Source organism: Cebus imitator, unplaced genomic scaffold (assembly GCF_001604975.1).
Source record: "Cebus imitator isolate Cc_AM_T3 unplaced genomic scaffold, Cebus_imitator-1.0 Scaffold638, whole genome shotgun sequence".
NCBI lineage: Eukaryota > Metazoa > Chordata > Mammalia > Primates > Cebidae > Cebus > Cebus imitator.
Window position 1 is genome coordinate 774,340 of NW_016107953.1, and position 22,246 is coordinate 796,585.

The window sequence follows — 22,246 nt, forward strand, 5'->3', positions numbered from 1 at the left end:
CTGTAATCCCAGCTACTCAGGAGGCTGAGGCAGGAGAACTGCCTGAACCCAGGAGGCGGAGGTTGCGGTGAGCCGAGATCGCGCCATTGCACTCCAGCCTGGGTAACAAGAGCGAAACTCCGACTCAAAATAAATAAATAAATAAATAAATAAATAAATAAATAAAATAAAAGGTAAACTTTATTTTACATGAATTTTATAACATAAAATATGGGTAAGTATAAAGAATATGAATAAAAGAAAACCAGCCTGAAAAAAAAGAATGCCTTGGCAGGTGGGGAACACGAAGGTTCTGGTTCTGGGGCTGGCACTGGAGCTGGCACCAGAGCTGACTCTAGCTGTGGATCTGGGCCAGCGACTGGCTCTCCCTCTAGAGGTGGTGCCAGAGTCAGGTCTTGCCGTGTAGACAGGGCTAGCTTTAGCTGTGAAGTGGATGTCGGAGTGGCTCTAGGTCAGGAGGTGATGCTACAGGTGGTTCTGGAGCCGCATCGAAAGCTAAACTCTCGCTGGCTCTCTCCTTGAATTGGTGCTGGGGCAGGTCATAGCTCTAGAGATGGCACCAGAGTTGGTGTTAGAGCTGCCTCTATCCCTGGAGTTGCTGGGAGTGGTGGTGCTTGAGTGCTTTCTAGATCGGTGTTGGAGCTAGAGCTCTTGTTGCAGCTGGGTTTAGACATGGTATCCCAGCTGGCGAGAGAGCTGCCTCTGTCTCAGGAGTTGCTTTGGTGTTGGAGCTCAAGCCCTTGTTGAGGCTCTGGAGGTAGCCCAGGCTCTTGCTTCAAGCTGGTGCTAGAGTTGGTTCTGGACCTGACTCTTCCTCTGACTCTGGTGCTGGCTATGGTATGAACCTGGCATTGACTCCAGTTCTGTCATCGATTTAGAGCTGGTTCAAGCTCTAGAGCTGTTGCTAGAGCCACCACGGCAGATAGTGCAGCCATTTGTGATAAAGGCGCCCAAGCTCTGGATTTGAGGTTCAGGTTCAGACGGGAGCTGGATCTACCTCTGGAGGTGGTGCTAGAGCTATTTCTGGAGCCACTTCTAGCTCTGCAGCTGGTGCAGGAGCTGGTGGCTGGCCTGGGCTCTACCTCTGGAGCTGATTCAAGGGCCAGTGCTGCCACTGGCTGTTCCTTTGAACTTGGCACTGGGTCTAGTTCCGTGTCTGGCACTGGCTCCGATTCTAAATTGCTTTGGGAGCTGATTGTGGGGCCATCTGGCTCCTCTCAGGTTGGGCATGCTGCCTGGATGGCCCAGAACTGGCTACTTGTCAAAACAGTCCTGCAGGAGGGGTCTGTTGAGCTGTGAGCTCCCAGGACAGGGATGGTGTCTAGGTTTGCTGTCATATTTCAGGTGTCTGGGGTTCACCGTCGTATTCCGGGTGTCTGTGGTTCACCACCCTGTTCTGGGTGTCTGGGGTTCACCGTTGTATTCCGGGTATCTGTGGTTCACCACCCTGTTCTGGGTGTCTGGGGTTCACCAGCGTATTCCTGGTGTCTGCACATAACAAGGAGCAGCACACAGGTGCTGGATGCATGAATGAATGAATGAATGAACCCATGACTTCTTTGTATGGCAGGACTCTTTAGAGCACTCTCTCACAGGGCTGTTGGGAGGATGGCACTGATTCATTCATCTGTTTATTAGGTAAACATGAAGTGCCCCCTGTATCAGGCTCAGTTCTACAGGCTTGGGAGAACTGCTGTGAACAAGCACCATCCCGACTGCTGTGGGGCTGCCCGTGCAGGGTTGAAATGAGGGGAGGCAGGTCTCAGGCACATGGTCCAAGCTCAGTGGGAACAGCTGCCAGGATCGGTAGTTCAGGCACAAGTTCCTGTCCAGCAGCTCAGGGCCAGCCTGGGTGGGGCCTGTGGCGGAGGGGATATGAGATCCGTGCTCTGAACGGCCATGCCATGCCATCCATGATTCCCAATGGCTTTCCCCTCACTGGGCCTCAGTCTTCCCATCTACAAAATAGGCATGTGAAGAAATCCATTTCCTGGTTCCATAATGAAGTTGGCCTTGATTCTTCAAGGCAAGCAAAGAAGAGCTCCCTGACCTGGAGGCCCAGGGTTAGAGTTCACTGGGCTATGTCACCCGATGGGAGGACTGGCCAATGGCTCTCTTCTGGTCAGTGGCTAAGCTGGGCCAGGAGCCCAGGGCCTGGCCCATAGTGAGCATGATGACTCAGGTGTTGGGGACATGATGGCCAAGCAATCTCCCAAGGTGCTGGCAAAAACCAGCTCGGTGTTCAGGCACAGACTGGTAAGTGCCAGCCCTGGTGTCAACCTGGTTTAGCCAGAGATCTTTCCAGAGTGATGCATAAAAGGCTCCCCCATTCTACTCTTTCTTATTTTCTTTCCCAACTACATTGCATTTTTTCATGTGGATGGTCATCATTTATTTAACCAGACCCTTGCTGGAGGAAATTGGGTTGTTTCTCATCTTTTGCTCTTGTGAGGAAAGCTGCAATCAGTAACTGTGGACATACGTCAAGTGTAGATGTGTTAAGTGGGATAAATTCCCTGTATTGAGACTGATAAATGAAAGGATAAATACATTCATAATTCTGGGTTTCATTTTTGTTTTGAGACAGAGTCTCTGTCACCCAGGCTGGAGTGCAGTGGTGTGACCTCTGCTCACTGCAACCTCTACCCACTGGGTTCAAGTGCCTCAGCCTCCCAGGTAGCTGGGATTACAGGAGCTCCATCATACCCAGCTAATTTTTGTATTTTTTTTTTGTGGAGATGGGGTTTTGCCATGATGGCCAGGCTGGTCTTGAACACCTGACCTCAAGTGATGCGGCTGCCTCAGCCTCCCAAAGTGCTAGGATTACAAGCATGAGCCACTGCTCCTGGTCAATTTGTAATTTTGACAGATATGATCAAACTACATCCATTGGCAGACAACCTATATTTCTGTCAGCAATGAATACAAGTTTCTATTTCTACACAGCTTCAGAGTATATTTCCAAACCTTTAGACAATTTTGTATATTATCATTGAGAATGAACGTACGTTCATATGCTCAAAGCCTTTTATATTTCTTTTTGTAAAGGGTCTCATACTCTCCTTTGCTTATTTTTCTACTGTGTGGCTGATCTTTTTCTTATCAATTTCTAGGAGCTCTTTACATATCGAGGACCTGAGTCGTTTTCCTGAGATAAGAGTAACAGGTATTTGTTCCCAGTTTATTATTCCTTCCTTTTCACATTGTGGGGCTCCCCCTACTACATATTACTCAGTTGAGTTCTCCCCAAATTGTCTGTAGATGTAATACATTCTTTATGAAATACAACAACAGATGTTGCTATGTGGAATCTGAGGAACCAATTTAAAAATTTATGTAGAAATACAAAGGACTAAAATAGAATCAGAAGAATCTTGAATAAGAGCAAATTTGGAGGACATATGCTACAAGATATTCAGACTTAGGAAGCTACAGGAGTCAAGGCAGTGAGGTGTAGTGCACAAAAAGACACACAAAGCAACAGAAAAGAATGGAGGCTCGTGGAATAGGGTGGCTCACACTTGTAATCTCAGCACTCTGGAGGCCAAGGTGGGCAGATCTCTTGAGGCCAGGAGTTCAAGACCAGCCTGGTCAACATGGTGAAACCTCATCTCTACTAAAAATACAAAAGTTAGCCAGGCATGGTGGCTCATACCTATAGTCCCAGCTACTTGGGAGGCTGAGGCAGGAGAATAGCTTGAACCTGGAAGGCAGAGGTGGCAGTGAGCTGAGATTGTGCCACTGCACTTCAACCTGGGCAACAGAGTGAGATTCTGTCACACACACACACACACGGAAGAAAGAAAAAGAAAAAGGAAAGAAGGAAAAAAATAGAGGCAACCCAGACTGAAACACAGACATTGATGAATCCCATGAGTGAATGCAGGAAGCCAGACACACGAGAGTATATCCTGAGGATGAAGCGACACATGAACCATGCAGACACCACATTAGCAGAATGAAGAACGAACCCCATGGTGAGGCCAATTGATGTAGAAACAGCATGTGGCAAGATTCAACATCCTTTCACAGTAAAACACACTCCACACATAGGGAGAGGATGAAACTGTCTCAACACAATGAAGGTCGCTTTGGAAAGCTCACTTCTAACATCATACTCAGCGGTGAGAAACGGTGAGAGACTGAACACTTTTCCTCCGAGAGTGGGAACAAGCAAAAGCTCTTGTCTTTTCTATTCAAGTTATTAAGGAAACTCATAACCAGATGAGTTAGGCAAGAAAAAGGAAGCAAAGGCATTCACATTGGAAAGGAAGAAGTAAAATCATCCCGGTTTGCAGATGACATGATCTTATATTTAGCAAACCCTAAAGTTACCAAAAAAGTTAGAAATATAACTGAATTCAGCCAAGTTGCTGATACAAAATCAACAATCAAAAACCAGTTGCCTTTCCATACACTAATAACTAACAATCCAAAAGGAATTAAGAAAATAATTCCAATACAATGGCATCAAAAAAGAATAAAATAATAATGAATAAACATATCCTACGAGCTCAAAGCCTTGTACACGGAAAACTATAAAATACTGCTGAAAGAAATGAGAGAAGACACAAATAAATGGAAAGGTATCTTGTGTTCTTGGATTCAGAGACTTACTATTGTCAATTGTCCCTACACTTGAAGTGATTCAGTGCAATTTCCATCAAAATCCAAATGGTATTTGTTTCATAAATAAAAAAATTCACCTTAAAATTCACATGGAATCTCAAAGGACCCCAAATAGCCAAAACAATTTAGGAAAAGAACAAAGTGGAGGATTCACACTTCCTGAATTAAAAACATATTACTAAACTACAGTAATCAAAACAATGTGGTACTGACCAAAGGCAAAGATATAGACCAATGGAATAAAACAGAGAACCCAGAAATAAACCCTTGTGTATATGTTCAAGTGATCCTCACCAATGGTACTGATACCTGTCACTGGGGAAAGGACAGTTTCTCCAACAAATGGTGCAGGGAAAATGATATTCATGTGCAGAAGCATAAAGGAAGACCCTCGCCTTATACCACATCCAAAAATTAACTAGAAATGGAATAAGGGCCTGTCGCTGTACAACCTCTAGAAGAACATACAGGAAAATTTGAATCATGTATTCAACTTCTCAGATATGACATCAAAAACACAGGCAAACCAAAGCAAAAACAGACAGAAGAACATCAATCATAAATACTTTCATGCAGCAAAAAACACTATCAGCAGAGTGAAAAGGTAACCTACAAGCTGAGAGAAAATATTTGCAAATCATAGCTCTGATATAGGTTTTTATCCAAAATAAATAAACTCTACAACTCAATAAGAAAACAACTAAATACTACCATTTTTTAAAAATGAGTATGAAAGGTCCTGGGCCGGGCGCGGTGGCTCACGCCTGTAATCCCAGCACTTTGGGAGGCCAAGGCGGGTGGATCACGAGGTCAAGAGATCGAGACCATCCTGGTCAACATGTGAAACCCTGTCTCTTCTAAAAATACAAAACATTAGCTGGGCATGGTGGTGCGTGCCTGTAATCCCAGCTACTCAGGAGGCTGAGGCAGGAGAATTGCCTGAACCCAGNAGGCGGAGGTTGCAGTGAGCCGAGACCGCGCCATTGCACTCCAGCCTGGGTAACAAGAGCGAAATTCCGTCTCAAAAAAAAAAAGAAAAGAAAAAAAAGGTCCTGAAGAAAACAGTAAAGGACTTGAGTATACATTTCTCTAAAGATGGTTTTCTTTCTCCTTCCTTCCTTCCTTCCTTCCTTCCTTCCTTCCTTCCTTCCTTCCTTCTCTCTCTCTCTCCCCATCTCCCTCTCTCCCTCTTTCTTTCTTTTTTTGAGACAGAGTTTCACGCTTGTCGCCCAGGCTGGAGTGCAATGGTGCAATCTTGGCTCACTGCACCCTCCACCTTCTGGGTTCAAGTGATCCTCCTGCCTCAGCCTCCCAAGTAGCTGAGATTACAGGCATCCACCATCTCGCCTGGCTAATTTTTGTATTTTTGGTAGAGACAGGGTTTCACCATGTTGGCCAGGCTGGTCTCAAACTCCTGACCTTAGGCAATCCGCCCACCTTGGCTTCCCAAAGTGGTGAGGTTACAGGCATGAGCCACTGCACACGGCCCTAAAGATGAGTTTCAAATGACCGACAAGCACATGAAAACATGCTTCAAATCGCTAATTATCAGAGAACGCAAAACAAGTTCACAATGAGATAATCACCTCACATCCATTAGGATGGCAGCTGTCAAAAAAGCCTGGATAACTGTTGGCAAGGGTGTGGAGAAGCTGGGACACTTGTGCCCCATTGGTGGGAATGTAAATGGTGCCACCTATGTGGAAAAAAGTGTGGCAGTTCCTCACGTCATTAAAAATAGGACTGCCACATCATCTGGCAATCCCACTTCTGCATATACTGCCAAAACAATTGAAAACTGTGTCTGGAAAAGGTGCTTCCACATCCATACTCACCGTAGACTATTCACCATAGCCAAGAGGTGGCAGCATCCTAAATGTCCATTGAAAGATGAACAGATAAGCAAATACGTTTGTGGTATATGTAGTTAAGAAAATATTTTTCAGCCTTAACAAAAAAATTCTGGCACAGGCTACTACATGGATGAATCTCGAGGACATCAAGCAAAGTGAAATAAGCCAGTTACAAAGACAAAGGCTGTGAGATTCCACTTACACGAGGTACCTGAAGTTATCATATTCATAGAAATAAAAGTGGAATGGTGGTTACCAGGAGCTGGGGGCAGGGGCAGAAAGACAGTGGGATTTGTTGTTTCATGAGTTTAAAGTTTCAGATTTGCAATACAAAAGTTACAGAGACTTGTTTGACGACTATTTAAGTATATGCATTCTACTACTGAACTACACACTTAAAAATGGCTAAGATGGCAAATTTTATGGTTTTTGACCACCTGGATTGGGTGCATGGGGGGTGGTGTCCACAGAGTTGGAAATGCTCTAGCTTTTGTGGGTACCAGTTACCACATGCGTTCCCTTTGGGCAATGTACCCAGCAAAGCACTCATGACTTCCACGCTTTCCAGTGCCTACGCTCTGCTTCAGCACCAAACCCAGTCAATCATGAAGTCTTTCCGATCAGTTCAAAGGCCCAAGAGCATCGTGGCTGGTGCAAGACTCTGGAATTACAGGGTCTGGATTCGTATGCTGAATCTAACTTCTTTCTATCTGGGCCAAGTGACTCTCTCTCAGCGTCTTATCTTGGACAAGCGACTCTCTGAGTTTCAGCTTTATCATCTGTAAAATGGGTTGGATCTATGGCTCTTCCCTCGTGGTTATTCAGATGACTTACTGCTTGCTGACAAAGAGCAAGAACTCAGTAAATAATGGCTGTTGTGGTTTATTTTGCTGTTTTTCACTCTGAGGGACAGGGAAGCCAAACAACCCCTGCCCAGGCTGCGTGCTCCTGCGTAGGTTATATGCAAATACCGTGCCATTTTATGTAGGGGACTTTTGCATTCTCGGATTTGGGTGTGGCTGGGTGGCTGGCTGCATTTACACTTGCTCTTCCAATCTCTCAGTGCTCACATTCAATCTCCACCCTCCTCTGCTGTCATTCTTTGTCTCACTAGTTCATACCTGGTCTCTAGGCCTCTTGTTTTTTTCTTTTAATTGCTTGCTTGTGGGCATTTGAATTTGAGACCCCTGCCCAATAAGAATTCTCATGTGATAATGTCCCCAAAGTAATATTGGAAAGGTGTCCCCTGCAATTTCACAATTATATAATTGACATTATTGTTTTGTGAGTTTCTGCATGTGATAAGGACAGGATTTATTTATTTATTTTGGAGACAGTCTCACTCTGTCACCCAGGCTGGCGTGCGGTGGCATAATGTCGGCTCACTGAGAACTCCATCTCCCGGGTTCAAGTGATTCTCCTGCCTCAGCCCCTTGAGTAGCTGGGATTACAAGAGTGCAGCACCACGCCTGGCTAATTTTTGTATATTTAGTAGAGATGGGGTTTCACCATGTTGGCCAGGTTGGTATGGTACTCCTGTCCTCAAGTGATCAGCCCACCATCCATCCATGCATCCATCCACCATCCAGGCATTCATTCATTACCCATCTATTCACCCACCCATCTGTCCCTCCACCATCCACCATCCATCATTCACCCATCCACCATCCCTCCACTGTCCATCCATCCTCTCATTCATCTGTCCATCCATCTACCTTCCATCCATCCACCCACCATTCCTCCATCCATCCACTGACCCATCCATCCATCCATCCATCCACCTACACATCCACCATCCATTATCCACCATCTATCCATCCACCCATCCGTCCATTCTCCGTCTATTCATCCATCCATTTATTAGACGATTGAGCAACACGGGATAGAAACTACTATGCTTGTGTGGCTGAAAATGCATTTTCCCTGACACAATTGAGAGCTCCAGGTCCTCTAACCACTCCTATTGTCAAACCCTTTCCTTAATATCAAATGCAGTTCGTCGTGATGACATGCATAAATGACAGTGCACCACAATCCCTGCTGCTTAGAACTGACTGACCACCAGGATCTGTCTTCCCAGCATCAGCTCCTGCCTTGTCCCCAGGCCTCGTGGGACTCATTTTCCTTGACCTCAGGGGTCTCCCATGCCAAAGGAGAGGAATCCCTGGGCCCAGAGTCTAGGATAACTCTCAGGATTGAATGAGCCTTGTCCCTTCAGGAGTGGAGAAAGGAGGAGGACCTAGGCAGGGGTGTTTACCAGGGGAAAGGCAGAAAGAAGGGAGCTCAGGTCGTCTGGCCCAGGTGGACAGGAGTGTAGCTGAAAGCTGACCAGTTCTCAGAGAGGGAAATGAGGATGTGGAGGCACAGTGGGTTCAAAACCGTGGGAATCTTGGATCCAGCACTGGGGGCCCAGGTGATGCTGGAGATACCTGGTCCATAGGCCTAAGCATCAGAATGTTTTGTTTTGAATTTTTGTTTTTTTGGGATTTTTTTTTGAGACAGTCTCACTCTGTCACCCAGGCTGGAGTGCAGTGGTGTGATCTTGGCTCACTGCAACCTCTGCCTCCTGGGCTCAATGGATCCTCCCACCTCAGCCTCCCAAGTAGCTGGGACTACAGGTGTGCATCACCATGCCTGGCTAATTTTTGGTTTTTGTAGAGGTGAGGTCTCACTATGTTACCCAGGCTAGTCTCAAACTCCTGGACTTAAGTGATATGTCTTCCTCAGCCTCCCAAAGTGCTGGGATTACAGGTGTGAGCCACCACGACAGCCAACAGGATGTTTTTGTGACCAGGATACTTTACCCCAACAAGAGGCACAAGGAGGTCCCAAGAAGATAAGGCCCTGATGGCCCCTGGAAGGCTGGTGACCAAGGACTGGGGGGCACTGGGACATTTGCAGGTGTTAAATATTGTTCCAAAAGTACTATGGATTTTGAAAGTGTATAACATGTTTGGTAACGACATATTTGATTTTTAATATTGACCCTAATGCAGCAGTCTTGAAAAATAAACACATAATAGAGATAACATGCTTCTGTGAAAGCTGTCAATATCAAGATAGAGTCACCTGTGTCAAACCCAAACAAAACAGAGTCAGGGGGTTAAAAAGGAAGGGCTTTCACTCACACATGCCAGTGAAGGTATATCACCAGTGAAGGTGATAAAGAACTATCACAAAGGCTCCCTGAAGGGCTCTTATGCACATATGCCCATAAAATAGCTTTTCCCAAAGACTTTCCAAACTGCAGCTTGCTACATGAGTCATGAGGACAGCTGGCCAGATGTATGGGAGGTTGGATTGCAGCAGCACAGTCTCAGCTCACTGCAGTCTCTGCCTCCCGGGTTCAAGCGATTGTCCTGCCTCAGCCTCCTAAGTAATAACCGGGATTATAGGTGCCCGCCACCACACCCAGCTCATCTTTGTATTTTTAGTAGAGACAGGGTTTCACTATGTTGGCCAGGATGGTCTCACACTCCTGACCTCAAGAGATCTGCCTGCCTTGGCTTCCCAAAGAGCTGGGATTACAGGCGTGAGACACTGCACCCAGCCTGTTCTCTTTTCAAAACAATTTATGTGCACTCCTTTTGCGTTTAAAAGCTTCCCTATGCCCCAGCCTCCTTGGATATGCCTATGTTTTCACATAGGCTGAACATTCCAGACTGCAATCTTCTGCTTCTTCCTGAATAAACTCATTATATTTGCAGGATTTCTCTGTTATTTAGGTTGACATAATTTGGTGTCAGAAGTGGTATCTGAAGCCAGATTACCTTTAGAAGAAATCAGTGATTCTTGGAATGGAGTGCAGTACCCTTATTGAGCCCTTTAGAGGTTTCCAATTCCATGGCTCGATTTTTCTGCCCTGGTGAGTCTTAGTGAGACTGAGCTCTTTCTTTTTGGTAAGAGCTCTTTGACTTTATCTGGAACCTAGTTTGGATAAGGTCACATTAATAAAGGACTCTACATCCTTCTTAGAAATATAAAAGCCTTTTCGTCTTTTCTGTCAAGCCCTTTATGTTATGAGCACAGTGTCATCCTTTTGACAAACTTCACAAAAATCAAATTCTCAAGTGAGTCTCTTGGACCTAGAATTGACTTTGGGATTTCCCTGTTGAGCCCCTGGAACCCCCAAAGGATGTGTCTCTCACCTTGTACAAGAGTGATATTAAACTAATTAGGCTTGTTTGATATATTAAATTGTATGGAAAGCATTGTCAAACAATAAAGTTATGATGGTTAATACTAAGTGTCAATTTAATTGGACTGAAGGATACAAAGTAATAATCCTGGGTGTGTCTGTGAGAGTGTTGCCAAGACTAACATTTGAGTCAGTGGGCTGGGGAAGGCAGATCCACCCTTAATCTGGTGGCCACACTCTAATCAGCTTTCAACGACTATAAAGCAGGCAGGAAAATGTGAAAAGGAGAGACTGGCCTAACCTCCCAGACTACATCTTTCTCCTGTGCAGGATGCTTCCTGCTCTCAAACAGAGTCTGCTCCAGATTCTTCAGTTTCGAGACTCGGACTGGCTCTCCTGCTCCTCAAACTTGCAGATAGCCTATTGTGGGACCTTGTGGTCGTGTAAGTTAATACATAATAAACTCCTTTATATAGCTATCCTATTAGGTCTGTCTCTCTAGGGAACCCTTGCTAATACAAAAATGATGCTAAATATTTTAAAGTAATATTTGTTATGGATATGTTATTGATATGATGATGGATTATACGAAATTTATAGAAGTCTGATGGTCCTGGCGTGATGCTGTCAGTCATGATTCTGGTTAATCTAAAATGCTATACGTAATAGACATGATGGAATTTTCTTGCCAGTTGCATTATTGTTATAATAAAATTTCATTAGATTTCTTAACCATGGCCATTCTGTTTTGTTATCCAGTTTTGATTCATCTCTAAAAGCATTTGTAATCAGTTACAGTCCAAAATTGCTTCTTCCTTCTTGGAAAGTATGAAAACGCCTCTGACAAGTACTCTTGAATATAGGTTTCTAATGACTTTAAGATCAATAGACTAAGAAAAAATTTCCAGAACTCTAATGAAGAAACTGATGGGTTCATGAAACTGCTAATCAAAATCAAGCATAAAAAGAACTCACTGCGTGAAACTAAATGACTGATGAAGATAATGTGTTTATACCTTTTTATTTAAGATTGTTACATTTCTTCCTACCTGATGCCTCCCAATTTGGAAACTATTCATGGGTATTCTTATTTTTATGGTAAATAGTTATTAAACATACGTTCAGTAGGAATCTGCTCCCTTTACATAACAGGATACAATTGGAAATATTGGTTCTATTAATAAGGTTTTGACTGGGATGTCATATTTGAAATTGCTTGTAGGTACTGCAAACAAAGTCTAAAATCTGACTTGATTTGGCTTCCTACCCCAAAGAGGTTTTTAAATCTGAGATTCCTGTATGGTCAATTGCTAGTCTTACAGCACTTATGTAAATAATCAGGCCAAGTTTGATAAGGTGAAACTTATGCAAACAAATTGGTCTTATTATCTTTGGTAAAGATGAAGGAAACTACAGAGAAAAAATGTGTTTCAAAAGAAAACAATTATTTCAGAAGAAAAACTGTACTTCACCTGTGATTAGATTGTTCATTGTCTTCAAGTTGCGATTATCTACCTATAGGCTGCACTGAATCCTGAACTCTTCTAGTTTTCTCTAAAATCTGGCTATAACAAGCCTCACCCAATTCCCCACGGTGATTTGATTCACTCAGCTGATTATCTACAGGCTTCATGATTTAGAATCATGATGCAAACCACATTTACCATGTTACTATTAATTCTGCTCCATATGATCCTTTTTTAAAATTTGTAACTACTGTCTGTTAAATTTCTGCAGAAGTACAGCTCCCAACAGAGTAATGCTGGCCCTGCACTTTGAAATGATAATCAACACCTATGGAACTGATACAATTGAACTTACAATGAATTCCAGGCTCCCTTGGCCTCAGAGCCACTCCTTCTGACTCCTTGTTGCTCAAACGTGGCCAAAAGGGTCTTGACACTGACTCCCAGCTGCACTTCCCAGCTATGTGGGACCAGACTAGCTGGGAAAGGTCCAACCCAACCACAAGGGACAATCAGAATCTAATCACGGGACAACTGAGCACTGATGCTTTTGGAGGAAGACCTTGATAAAAAGAGGGAAATGTAAACACTGTCAATATTATACACTGGAGTCACTTGTGTCAAACTCAAACAAAATAAGAGTCAGGAGGTTAAGAAGAAAGGGCCTTCACCCACACCTGCCGGCGATGAGAATGATTACAAAGGCTCCCTGAAGGGCTCTTCCCTAAAACTGCCTGTAACAAGAACATTTCCCAAGGACTTTCCAACCTGCAGCTTGCTACAGGAGTCACGAGGACAGCTCGCCAGATGCACAATAACCCCTGCCTGACATGCCGTCTCCACCAATGAGCTCATGTCAACCCCTGTGGTAAGACCCTGTAACCAGTGTTCTCTTTGCTTCAAAACCAACTTACGTGCATGCTTCCTCTTGCCCTTGAAAGCTTTCCAATGCTTCAGTTTCTGTTGATATGCCTGTGTTGACATAGCCAGCACATCCCAGATTGCAGTCTCATTCCTGAGTAAACTTAATATATTTGCAGAATTTCTCCGTTTGTTATTTAGATTGACACCTCACATTTTTACAGGGACTTAAAATATGCAAAGTTTCTACCAGAAAATGACTTTGACCTCTGAAGGAACTAAGCTTTAGATTTTGCCCACGATTTCACCATGAGTCAGGGGCTGGGAGGGACCCATTTTCAACGGAAATATGTCAAACCAAGGCCACACTAAGCTCCTGGCTCCCAGAGTCTGGAAGATGCTGTGCTCTCCCACGGGGAGTGGCTTTGCCTGGGCGCCACTCAGCACCCCCTCCTCTGTCAGGCACACTCATCAAAGACACAAGCCAAGGGACGCCAGCCAACATCCACCTGGGGCTCCAAACGATAGGGCTGAGATTCTAACCATTCCAGGCACCTCAGAAACAGGAGTCTCACCTCCTATCCCTCCCCAAGGGTTTCTTTTTTTCATGCTCACTTCCTAGAACTAAATCAAAAGGAAAACCCCAACTTTCCACAGTAATGAAAGAGAGGCTACTCCCTTTGCAACCCACCCCTACTGTTACTGCCTGGCAGAGGGAAAACTGTACCTCCGATTTATTGCTTTCCACAGCCAATCAGACATTTGCATAGGAGTGTAACTTTGTAACTTCTTTTCGGCCTGTGTTTGGTTGCTTTACCCAACCAATCAGACTGACTGCAGGACAAGTCTTCCTTTGCCTAGATGCTTAACTTTGTAAATTCACTTCAGCCTCTGATTGGTTGCGTTCCACAACCAATCAGAGGTTTGCATAGGAGTAGCTTTTGTAACTTCAACCTCTGATTGGTTGCTTTCCACAATCAATCAGAGGTTTTTCATAGGAGTAGCCTTTGTAACTTCACTTCAGCCTCTGATTGGTTGCTTTCTGAAACCAGACTGATTGTAGGTCACTACCTCATTTGGATGGAGTGTACACCCAGTGGTCAATGGGAAACCTCTAGAGGGTATTTAAACTTCAAAAAATTCTACAACTAGGCTCTCGGAGCCCTGTCCTTGGGCCTGCTCCCAAGCTGCAAAGTGTACTTTTGTTTTCAATAAATCTCTGCTTTTGTTGCTTCATTCTTTCCTTGCTTTGTGTGTTTTGTACAATTCTTTGTTCAAAACGCTAAGTAAGAACCTGGACACCCTCCACAGATGACAATTGGAAACGCCCAGAAGAGGCAAATCCACAGAGACAGAAAGGCCACCAGGGCCAGTGATGGGAGGGGAGTGGCCTGCATATGGGTTTTCCTCTGGAGTGACTTTTTCCTGGCCTAGACAGGGGACGTGAAGGCTGGGTGCAGCGGCTCACACCTGTAATCCCAGAACTTTCAGAGGCTGAGGTGGGAGGATCACTTGAGGTCAGGAGTTCAAGACCACCCTGGCTAACATGGTGAAACCCAGCCTCTATTAAAAATACATAAAATTAGTCAGGTGTGGTGGTGTGTGCCTGTAGTCCCAGCTACTTGGGAGGCTGAGGCAGCAGACTCGCTTGAACCCAGGAGGTGGAGGTGGTTGTGGTGAGCTGAGATTGGGCCAGCGCAAGGCTCCATCTCAAAAACAAATAAATAGAGACGGCCGCACAGCACTGTGAATGCACTGCCACTGGTCTGTTCACTTTAAAATGTTGATCTTCTGTGAATTTTCCCTTAATAAATTATTAAGAAAAAAACTCGTGGTGGGATTGGAGAGGCAGAAGAGCAAATGCACCATCGCTGAGGGAATGATGGAGAGAGACTAAGGGAGGTCACGCTGCTGCTGAGGGCGGGTCAGGTCTGGGCCAGTTCCCTGAGGACTGTCGGAGGAACTGGGGGCTGAGAAGGGGGAGGGCACACCCAGCTGGGATGTGGGCAGGGTTGGAGGCGGGAGGGGGCACTGCCGGGTGGGGGCTGTGCCTCTTGGAAGGGAAAGGGCAAGGTCGCCTGTAGTTTCTGAACTTGCCCGGGTGGGGAGGTGCAGTGGTCTGTGCCCTTAGCAGCGAGGGCAGGTCTGTGTGTTCCCAGCAGGTGGTAAGGGTCCCTCAAGTCTGACCCCAGAGGAAGCAGTGGGTGGAGGTGGGTGAGCCCTCTGGAGCCAGCCCTCTGCTGAGGGGTCATTTCTGTTTGTTGAGTTCGATCCTAGAAGCTCATCCTCACACCCCTCTTCCACCACACCCTCTCCCCAGAGCCTGAGCTCCGAGGGGTGCCTGACCTGCAGGAAGGACCCCGGGACCCTCGGCTGAGCTGCCAGCAGCTACCCTCCACTAGGCCCTTCATACTGTTGGCCTGTGGCACCCACCAGAGAGAAGCAGGCTGAGGCTGGGTCCTCTGTCCTTCCTCCCGCTTTCCACCAACTCCCTGTACCCAGCAGACCCCCAAGGGTGTGCCCAGCCAGCCCCTGCCCAAGGACCCCACACACAGGCAGAGTCACAGGGACTGCTGAAGCTTTTTATAGAGAACCAGGAGAGGGGGCACAGGGAACAGGGTGGTGGTAGGGGGCAGCTGGCTGGGCTGGGGGGTGCATTTTCTCAAGTCCCTGGGCAGGACAGAGGTGCCAGGTGGTGCTGCTCTGGGGCTTCTGAAGAGACAAGGTGTCCCTTGCCCTGAAAAAGAACGGAAGCTCAGTGAAGCCAGGACAGGGACAGTGGGAAGGGGCTGCTGTGGTGTGAAGGGCACATGCGGGCTCCGGGGGACTGCGGAGCTGGCGTGAGCAGAGGGGTTCCTCTCTGCTATCTCCCCACAACCAGTCTGCCCACATGGGAGAGCCAGTGAGGGTGTGCCTGGGAAAAGGGGCCTTCTCAGGACCAGAAGGCACCTGGGCTGGGCAGTGGCTCATGCCTATAATCCCAGCACTCAGGAGACAGAGGCTAGCCCATTGCTTGAGCCTGGGAGTTTGAGACCAGCCTGGGGAACATGGTGAAGCCCCATCTGTACAGAAACACACAAAAATTAACTGGGTGTGGGGGCACGTGCCTGTAGTCCCAGCTGCTGTGGAGGCTGAGGTGGGACGATCACTTGAGCCTGGGAGGTGAAGGTTTCAGTGAGCCATAATTGTGCCATTGCTCTTCAGCTTGGGCAAAAGAATGAGACACCGTCTCAAAAAAAAAAAAAGGCACCTGACTCTGCTCATAGCAGGGCCAATGTTACTGCCCCACACAGGATGTGGAGGGGCTGGGGAGCCCCAGGTGACAGCACGCCCAGAAAATGGGGAGCCACAGGGCTTCCACGGGTGCCTGGGCATGGTGGGGGCCAGACCCTGTCCACTGTTCCCAAGTTACACAAATAGGGAACCCAGGTGACAGAGCCAAGAAAGAAGTCTGTAAATGTCCTGGAATTGATGTTTTAGGATAGATAGGATCTCAGAGCAGGGCGGGGTCCCTCCCGTCTGCAACTTGAGGGTGCCCTGGTGCATCCTGATGCCCTTTAAACCCCAGGGCTCTTGTTTGCTTTAAGGGTCACTTACCCTAGTGTGGTTCAGGACTGCAGCTTTCTACAGAGAGCAAGAAAAACCCAGGGATGAGAAGACGTGCAGAGCTCAGACCCCCTGACGACCAAGACCCAAAGCAGGGCCCTGGAGTCCCTGTGAGGGACTGGAGTCCTCTAGGGGAACATGCAGGATGTGAGGGACCTGGGAAAGGGACGTGGGAAGCCTCAGGGTACCCCCAGATCACAGAAAGACACGAGGGGACGTGGGGAGCTCAGGCAGAGCCATCCCCTCACCTGTCTGCAGGGGTATAAAGATGTCATCTTCCAGGAATCCCTTGCGCTGAGCGAATTTCTTAAATTCTTCCAGGGCCTCTGTGTTGACATCGGGATTCCTACCTGCAGGTGAAGCGGCCAGGTTAGCCAAGGTGGGGATGGCTGCATGCCTCTGCAGGTGGCGGATGCCTTCAGAAGACGGCCGCCACCCATGCCCAGGGCTTCACCTTAGAATCCGGCCAGGGACAGAAGGAGAGGCCCGTCCCAAGGAGGGATATGAGCTCTGGGGTAGGGGTGGGGGACCGAGGAGAAGCCACCACCCAACTGGCAGGTCCTTGGGAAGAGGGATAGTGGTGGAGACTCTGTGAGCCACTGAGCAACCGTGGGGGGCCCAGGCACTCCTTAAATCACCTGCAGGGTCAGGCCCCAACCTGGAAGGACCCTGTGTGCCAGAGGCACTGGGCTGCCCTCCCACCCTGGGGTGCCCTGCCCCACAAAGGCCTCTGTCAGCACCATGAGGTGACCTCCCCACATCCCAGACCCCAGATTTGTGTCGCCGAGGGCTGTGTCTGCCCTGTCCACCCCACTCTATTCCCACGGCAGAGCTCGGGCGCTGGGCTGGACTCCAGGCAGCACACACAACCCAGCACACGTGGACTCAAACGCTGCTTCCCTAGAGGTGCGGGACCTACACCCAGAGAAGGGCTGATGCTGGTTCCCGGAGATTCTGAGAGCAGAGGTGGTGGGGCCGGGCAGGAAGCCATGGAGTAAGCAGGGCCCTGGGAATTCTGGGAGACTTACCCATGAGCTTGGCTACTTGGAATCTTTCCCCCTCAAATTGCAATTCAGAGAAAAACAGGTGGTGGTCCCTCACAGAGAAGCCCTCCATGTGTAGGAAGTGCAGGGCCCCAGCTGTGGAGGGCCACAGAGGAAGGGCAGGTGAGTCCCCCAGCCCTGCAGTGCCAGTCTCACCTGCCTTGCCTGCCAGGTGCCTCACCTGTCCCAGGTACACCAACTGCCTTGTGCCCCGGGCACTGGGGTCCCCACATGTAGAGACCCACGTTCTGCAACTGCCCCTCCTGGGCACAGGGCCACCCCCAGGACAGGGAGGGAAACTGAGTGGGAGACACAAGGGGAGGAGGGGCTTCCTCTCTGGGGGTACACCCGCCACCCCCCCAACCCGGAACTCACAGGTTCTGTATCTGCCAGGCACCCCAGTTTTCTCCAGAATCATGTCTATTTTGTGGCACTGACCATTGCTCCTGGAAAGCAGAAATCAGGTGGGCAGGGTGTGGCCTAGCGTCTATCTCTGCTTTGGGAGATGTGCCGGGACCTCCCCACCCCAGACCTGGAAGCAACATAGGAACCCCAACCCTGCCAGGGGTCCACTGCCCCCTCCTCCCAGCTGAGCCGCCCTTGGGAGCCCTTCCCCTCCAGAGTTAGGGGACATTTAGTGGCACCCCACGCCAATGAGAGAGCAGAAGGACCCCGGCTCTGTGGTCCCTGACTGGCCTGGGACAGAGGGAGCACGGTGGATCTGGGCAGATGCTCACCTCTTCGTGAAGGAGGCCTGTATGTTACCGCTGCTCAGCAATGAGAGCGTGAGGGGGTACACGTTCTTCCCTAAAATGCCCTTTTTTGCTGCAATGGCCTTGATATACCATGTCCCTGAAATCTGAAAAACGGGTTTTCTTTGCAGCTGCTGCTGTCCTTGCCCTACCATCCAGGCTGCACACGTGACCCTGCCCCTCACACACCCTGGCTGCACCCCTGCCCCCTGCCACATATCACAAGTACCCAGGCTGCGCCCCTTCTCCTGCCCCGTACGCCCCCGACTCCCTCCGAGGAGACCTGCTCCCTCCCAGGGCTTCGGGTCCCTTCCTCTAGTCCCTCCTCTCAGCCCTCACTCTGCCTGGCAGGGCAGATGACGTAAAATGGATTCCTTGGGCTCCCTGTCTTCCGCTGTCTCTGGCCACAGCTGTTGGGAGGGACAGGCCAGGGCCCCAAATTGGATCCATCTCTGACCACAACATGGTGCTCCCCGTGAAGTGGGAGGGGCTCAGCCTCAGCCTTAGCTCCTTCCTGACCTGCCTGCCCTGGTCACCCGCCTAGGCCACTCACACCCAGGCCACCCATCCAGGCCACCTGCCCAGCCTCACATCTGGCTCCTCTGAGGCAAAGAGGTCTTGGGCCTCTAGGTCAGTGATCAGGATAAGGCCAACGGCCAGGAGCAGGGTCTTCATCTTCTGGGATCTGCGTTCACAGCTGCCTGACCAGGGAATTGCTGGGACTGGGAGAGACTGTGCCAGCGTCTCCCCCGGCTGCCCTTTATAGCCCTCGGCTCAGGGTCCCCTGGGGAGCTTGGCACAACGACCACCCAGTCCCTTCCCACAGAACCTGCAGCCAACTGGCAGGGACAGTGGCTGTTTTGAATAACAGCTCATTAAGCCCTGGAGGCGTCAGCAGGCCCCGCTTTCTCCACGGGCTCATTCCCACCTTGGTGTGCTTGTAGTAGGACACTGACCACATGCAGGAATGGACATTTTCTGCACTTGGAGCCTCTGGGACAAATGGCTGGCTTCGCTCCCCACCCTGCCAGCATCCCCTACGGCTCTCTCTTGCCCCTGGAAGGCCTTTCGGGGGAGATCTGAGCTGCAGGTTGATGGAGAAGGTTCAGGATTTTGGAAAGAGGCATGTTTTCAATTCAGCTTGTCCTGGGTCTCCCAACTCAGCTTTAGTGGCCCGGGTCCCCACCGTCCTGTGCCTGGGACATTCCACGTTGCATTGTCCTGCAGTGTCCTGTGTTGTGATTCAGGGCCCAACTTCCCTACAACCTCCTTAGGGAGCAATCCCCAAGGCAGGATGGAAAATCCCCCCAAGCCATCCCACCCTCCCCACTCCCCACTTGGTTTTCTGTAGGGGGCTTGTGTGAGTGCCCTGAGGATATCTTTGTTTGCAAAGGGCCACCCCTGGGTGGGACAACAGAACACAACCTCTCTGAGCTCCAAGGCCAGGGATCTGAGCTCCAGGAGTAGGCAGAACCCGCTCCCTCTGAAGGCTCTGGAGGAAGGGTCCTTCCTGCCTCTTCCAGCTCCTGGTGGTCCCAGGCATTCCTTGGCTGTGGCCCCATGGTTCTGATCTCTGCCTCTGTCTTCATGGTACCTTCTGTGTCCCAAATTTCCCTCTGCCTTTCTGTTAGAAAGACTCCTGATTTCCAGCCCACCCGGATGCAGATTTCATCTAGAGAGCCTTAACTCAGTCCCCTCAGCAAACATCCTTTTCCCAAACACACTGACATTCACAGGCTGTGGGTGGACGTGTCTTTGGGGGCACCATGCATCCCACTCCAGCAGAGAGCCCTCTGGAACAACCCCGTTCACGCCTTTGTATGGCTTGTTGCCGTCTTCCTCTGGCAGCATTTAAGTCCCCGAGGGTAAGGACTTGCTCACAGGGTCCCCTTACTCACAGCCACAGGTCCATGAGGGGAGGACCCAGCCCTCCAAGAGGGGCTCCGTTACTGCTCCGGTGACTCTGGCCTCCCTGTCTGCCTGACTTCAGGCCTTCCCGTTGTCACCATGTCACACACAGGCAAGGTGAGAGGCACAGACATCAGAGGCTGGACTTAGCAGTTGGTCTCAAAAGGGCGCCCTGTTGACCTGAGCCCCCGCTGCTCTCTGAGCCAGGGGTTCTCGGGTTCTTTCCTGGGACTGGGGAAGCTCCTGAGCTTGAAGCATCTGCCCTGCCACCCAGGGCTGACCCCAGCAGGAGGCCAGGGCTGCAGGTGATGCGGGCTCACAATGGCACCCTTGTGCCTCCCAGGCCCTGGTGCTGCCTCCCCCACCCACTCCCAGTTACCCCGGGGGGCGGCACCATAGGTGTCACCTCGACCCTGTAATTACCCGCAGGGAGGGCAGCTGGTGGTGTCCTGCCAACCTGGGAGTGGGGAGAGGCAGGGCCAGTGCCCTTTTGGGCCAGAGACAAGTGGGCAGGTCCCACCCCCAAGGGCCACAGAGAAAGGCTCCAGTGTTCCCTGTCCATGGTGACCTCCTCCCGGTGACAGGCAGGATTCCTGCCCACTACCGGATCTGAGAGGACAGCGTGTCCTGCCAGGCCCCTTGACCATCCAGCCCCTGAAGCAGACTCCACAGCTGCCCCCTTCTCAGAAGGAGCCTGGACACTCAGGGACACCTGTGGGGCTCTAGAGGCAGTGTCTGTCCACCGCCCAGCAGGCTCTGTGGGAGGAAATGTGTGGATACAGGCTGGCAGCAGCCACATGGGCAGCTAAGAAATCATTTCCTCCACACGTGTGTGTATAGGGGTGTGAGTATGTGTGCTGGAAAGGGCTGTACACACACATGATGGAACGGGATAGAGCATTCAGAAACAGAGCCGCACAGACGGGTCATTTATTAATGGAACCCTCGGCTCAATTCTACAGAGAAAGGACAGACAGACGGTCCTTGACACAAGTGACGTGCCTGCCTCACACAAAACCAGCTCCCACACAACCACAGGTGTCCACGGAATGTAAGACCACAACACATTCAGAAGAAAACAAAAAGAGACCGTCATGACCTGGGGTGAGGCAAAGAATTCTCAGCTAGAGTCCCAGAAGGAGGACTCATTCAAGGAGAACGGATGGATTGGACGTCATCAGCATTAAAAACTGCTCTGCAAAAGATGCTGTTAATTTTTTAAAGCTATACGCTGGAAGAAATGTATCTACAAATTACATATCCCAACAAAAGAACACACAAAGAAATGTCAAACCTGAAGATTAAGAAAGAAAACAGCTCAATAAAACAAAATCCTTGAACAGACACTTCACCCAAGAAGACAATCCGACGGCAAGTAGGCACCTGGGCTGACAGGCGGCATCGCCAGCCACGAGGGAAACGCGCACCGACCACCAGGAGACCCCACTGTACAGACGCCTAATAGATGGCAAAACTATTTTCCAGGAAACCTCACCCTACAAAATGCTGGCAAAGACGTGGGGCATCTGCAACTCACACGTCGCTGCCGTGAATGCAAAATGGCGCCACAATCTCAGAAAACTGTCGGGCGATTTCTTATAAATTTGGATACGTGCTTACCATACGACAAAAATGTATTTCTCTTGTTGGCATTTATGCAAATGAAATAAAAACACAGGACGCGCATGTTTACAGTTAAAACTTCTACACAAATGGGTGTAGCAGCTCCATTCATAACCGCCAGAAACTGGAAGCAAACGCTTTCGCCATCAGTAGGGCAAACTGTGGTACATCCGTGCAACGGAACACTTCTCAGCAATTAAAAAGAGCAAGCAACAATTAAAAGGAGACAGAGGTGGCCGGGCGCGGTGGCTCACGCCTGTAATCCCAGCACTTTGGGAGGCCGAGGCGGGTGGATCACGAGGTCAAGAGATCGAGACCATCCTGGTCAACATGGTGAAACTCGTCTCTACTAAAAATACAAAAAATT

At 49.0% G+C, this 22,246-nt stretch overlaps 1 protein-coding gene across 1 annotated transcript in view; it reads right to left on the bottom strand.

The window, feature by feature from the left end:
* Positions 1-334: 334 nt before the first annotated feature.
* LOC108295427 (odorant-binding protein 2a) overlaps positions 335-22,246 on the bottom strand; it is a 29,475-nt gene continuing 7,563 nt past the window's right edge. Inside the window, 4 exon segments of the mRNA XM_037734583.1 lie at positions 335-370; positions 470-547; positions 1,708-1,859; positions 16,802-17,001. Of these exon segments, the coding sequence (XP_037590511.1) occupies positions 335-370; positions 470-547; positions 1,708-1,859; positions 16,802-17,001 (466 nt within the window).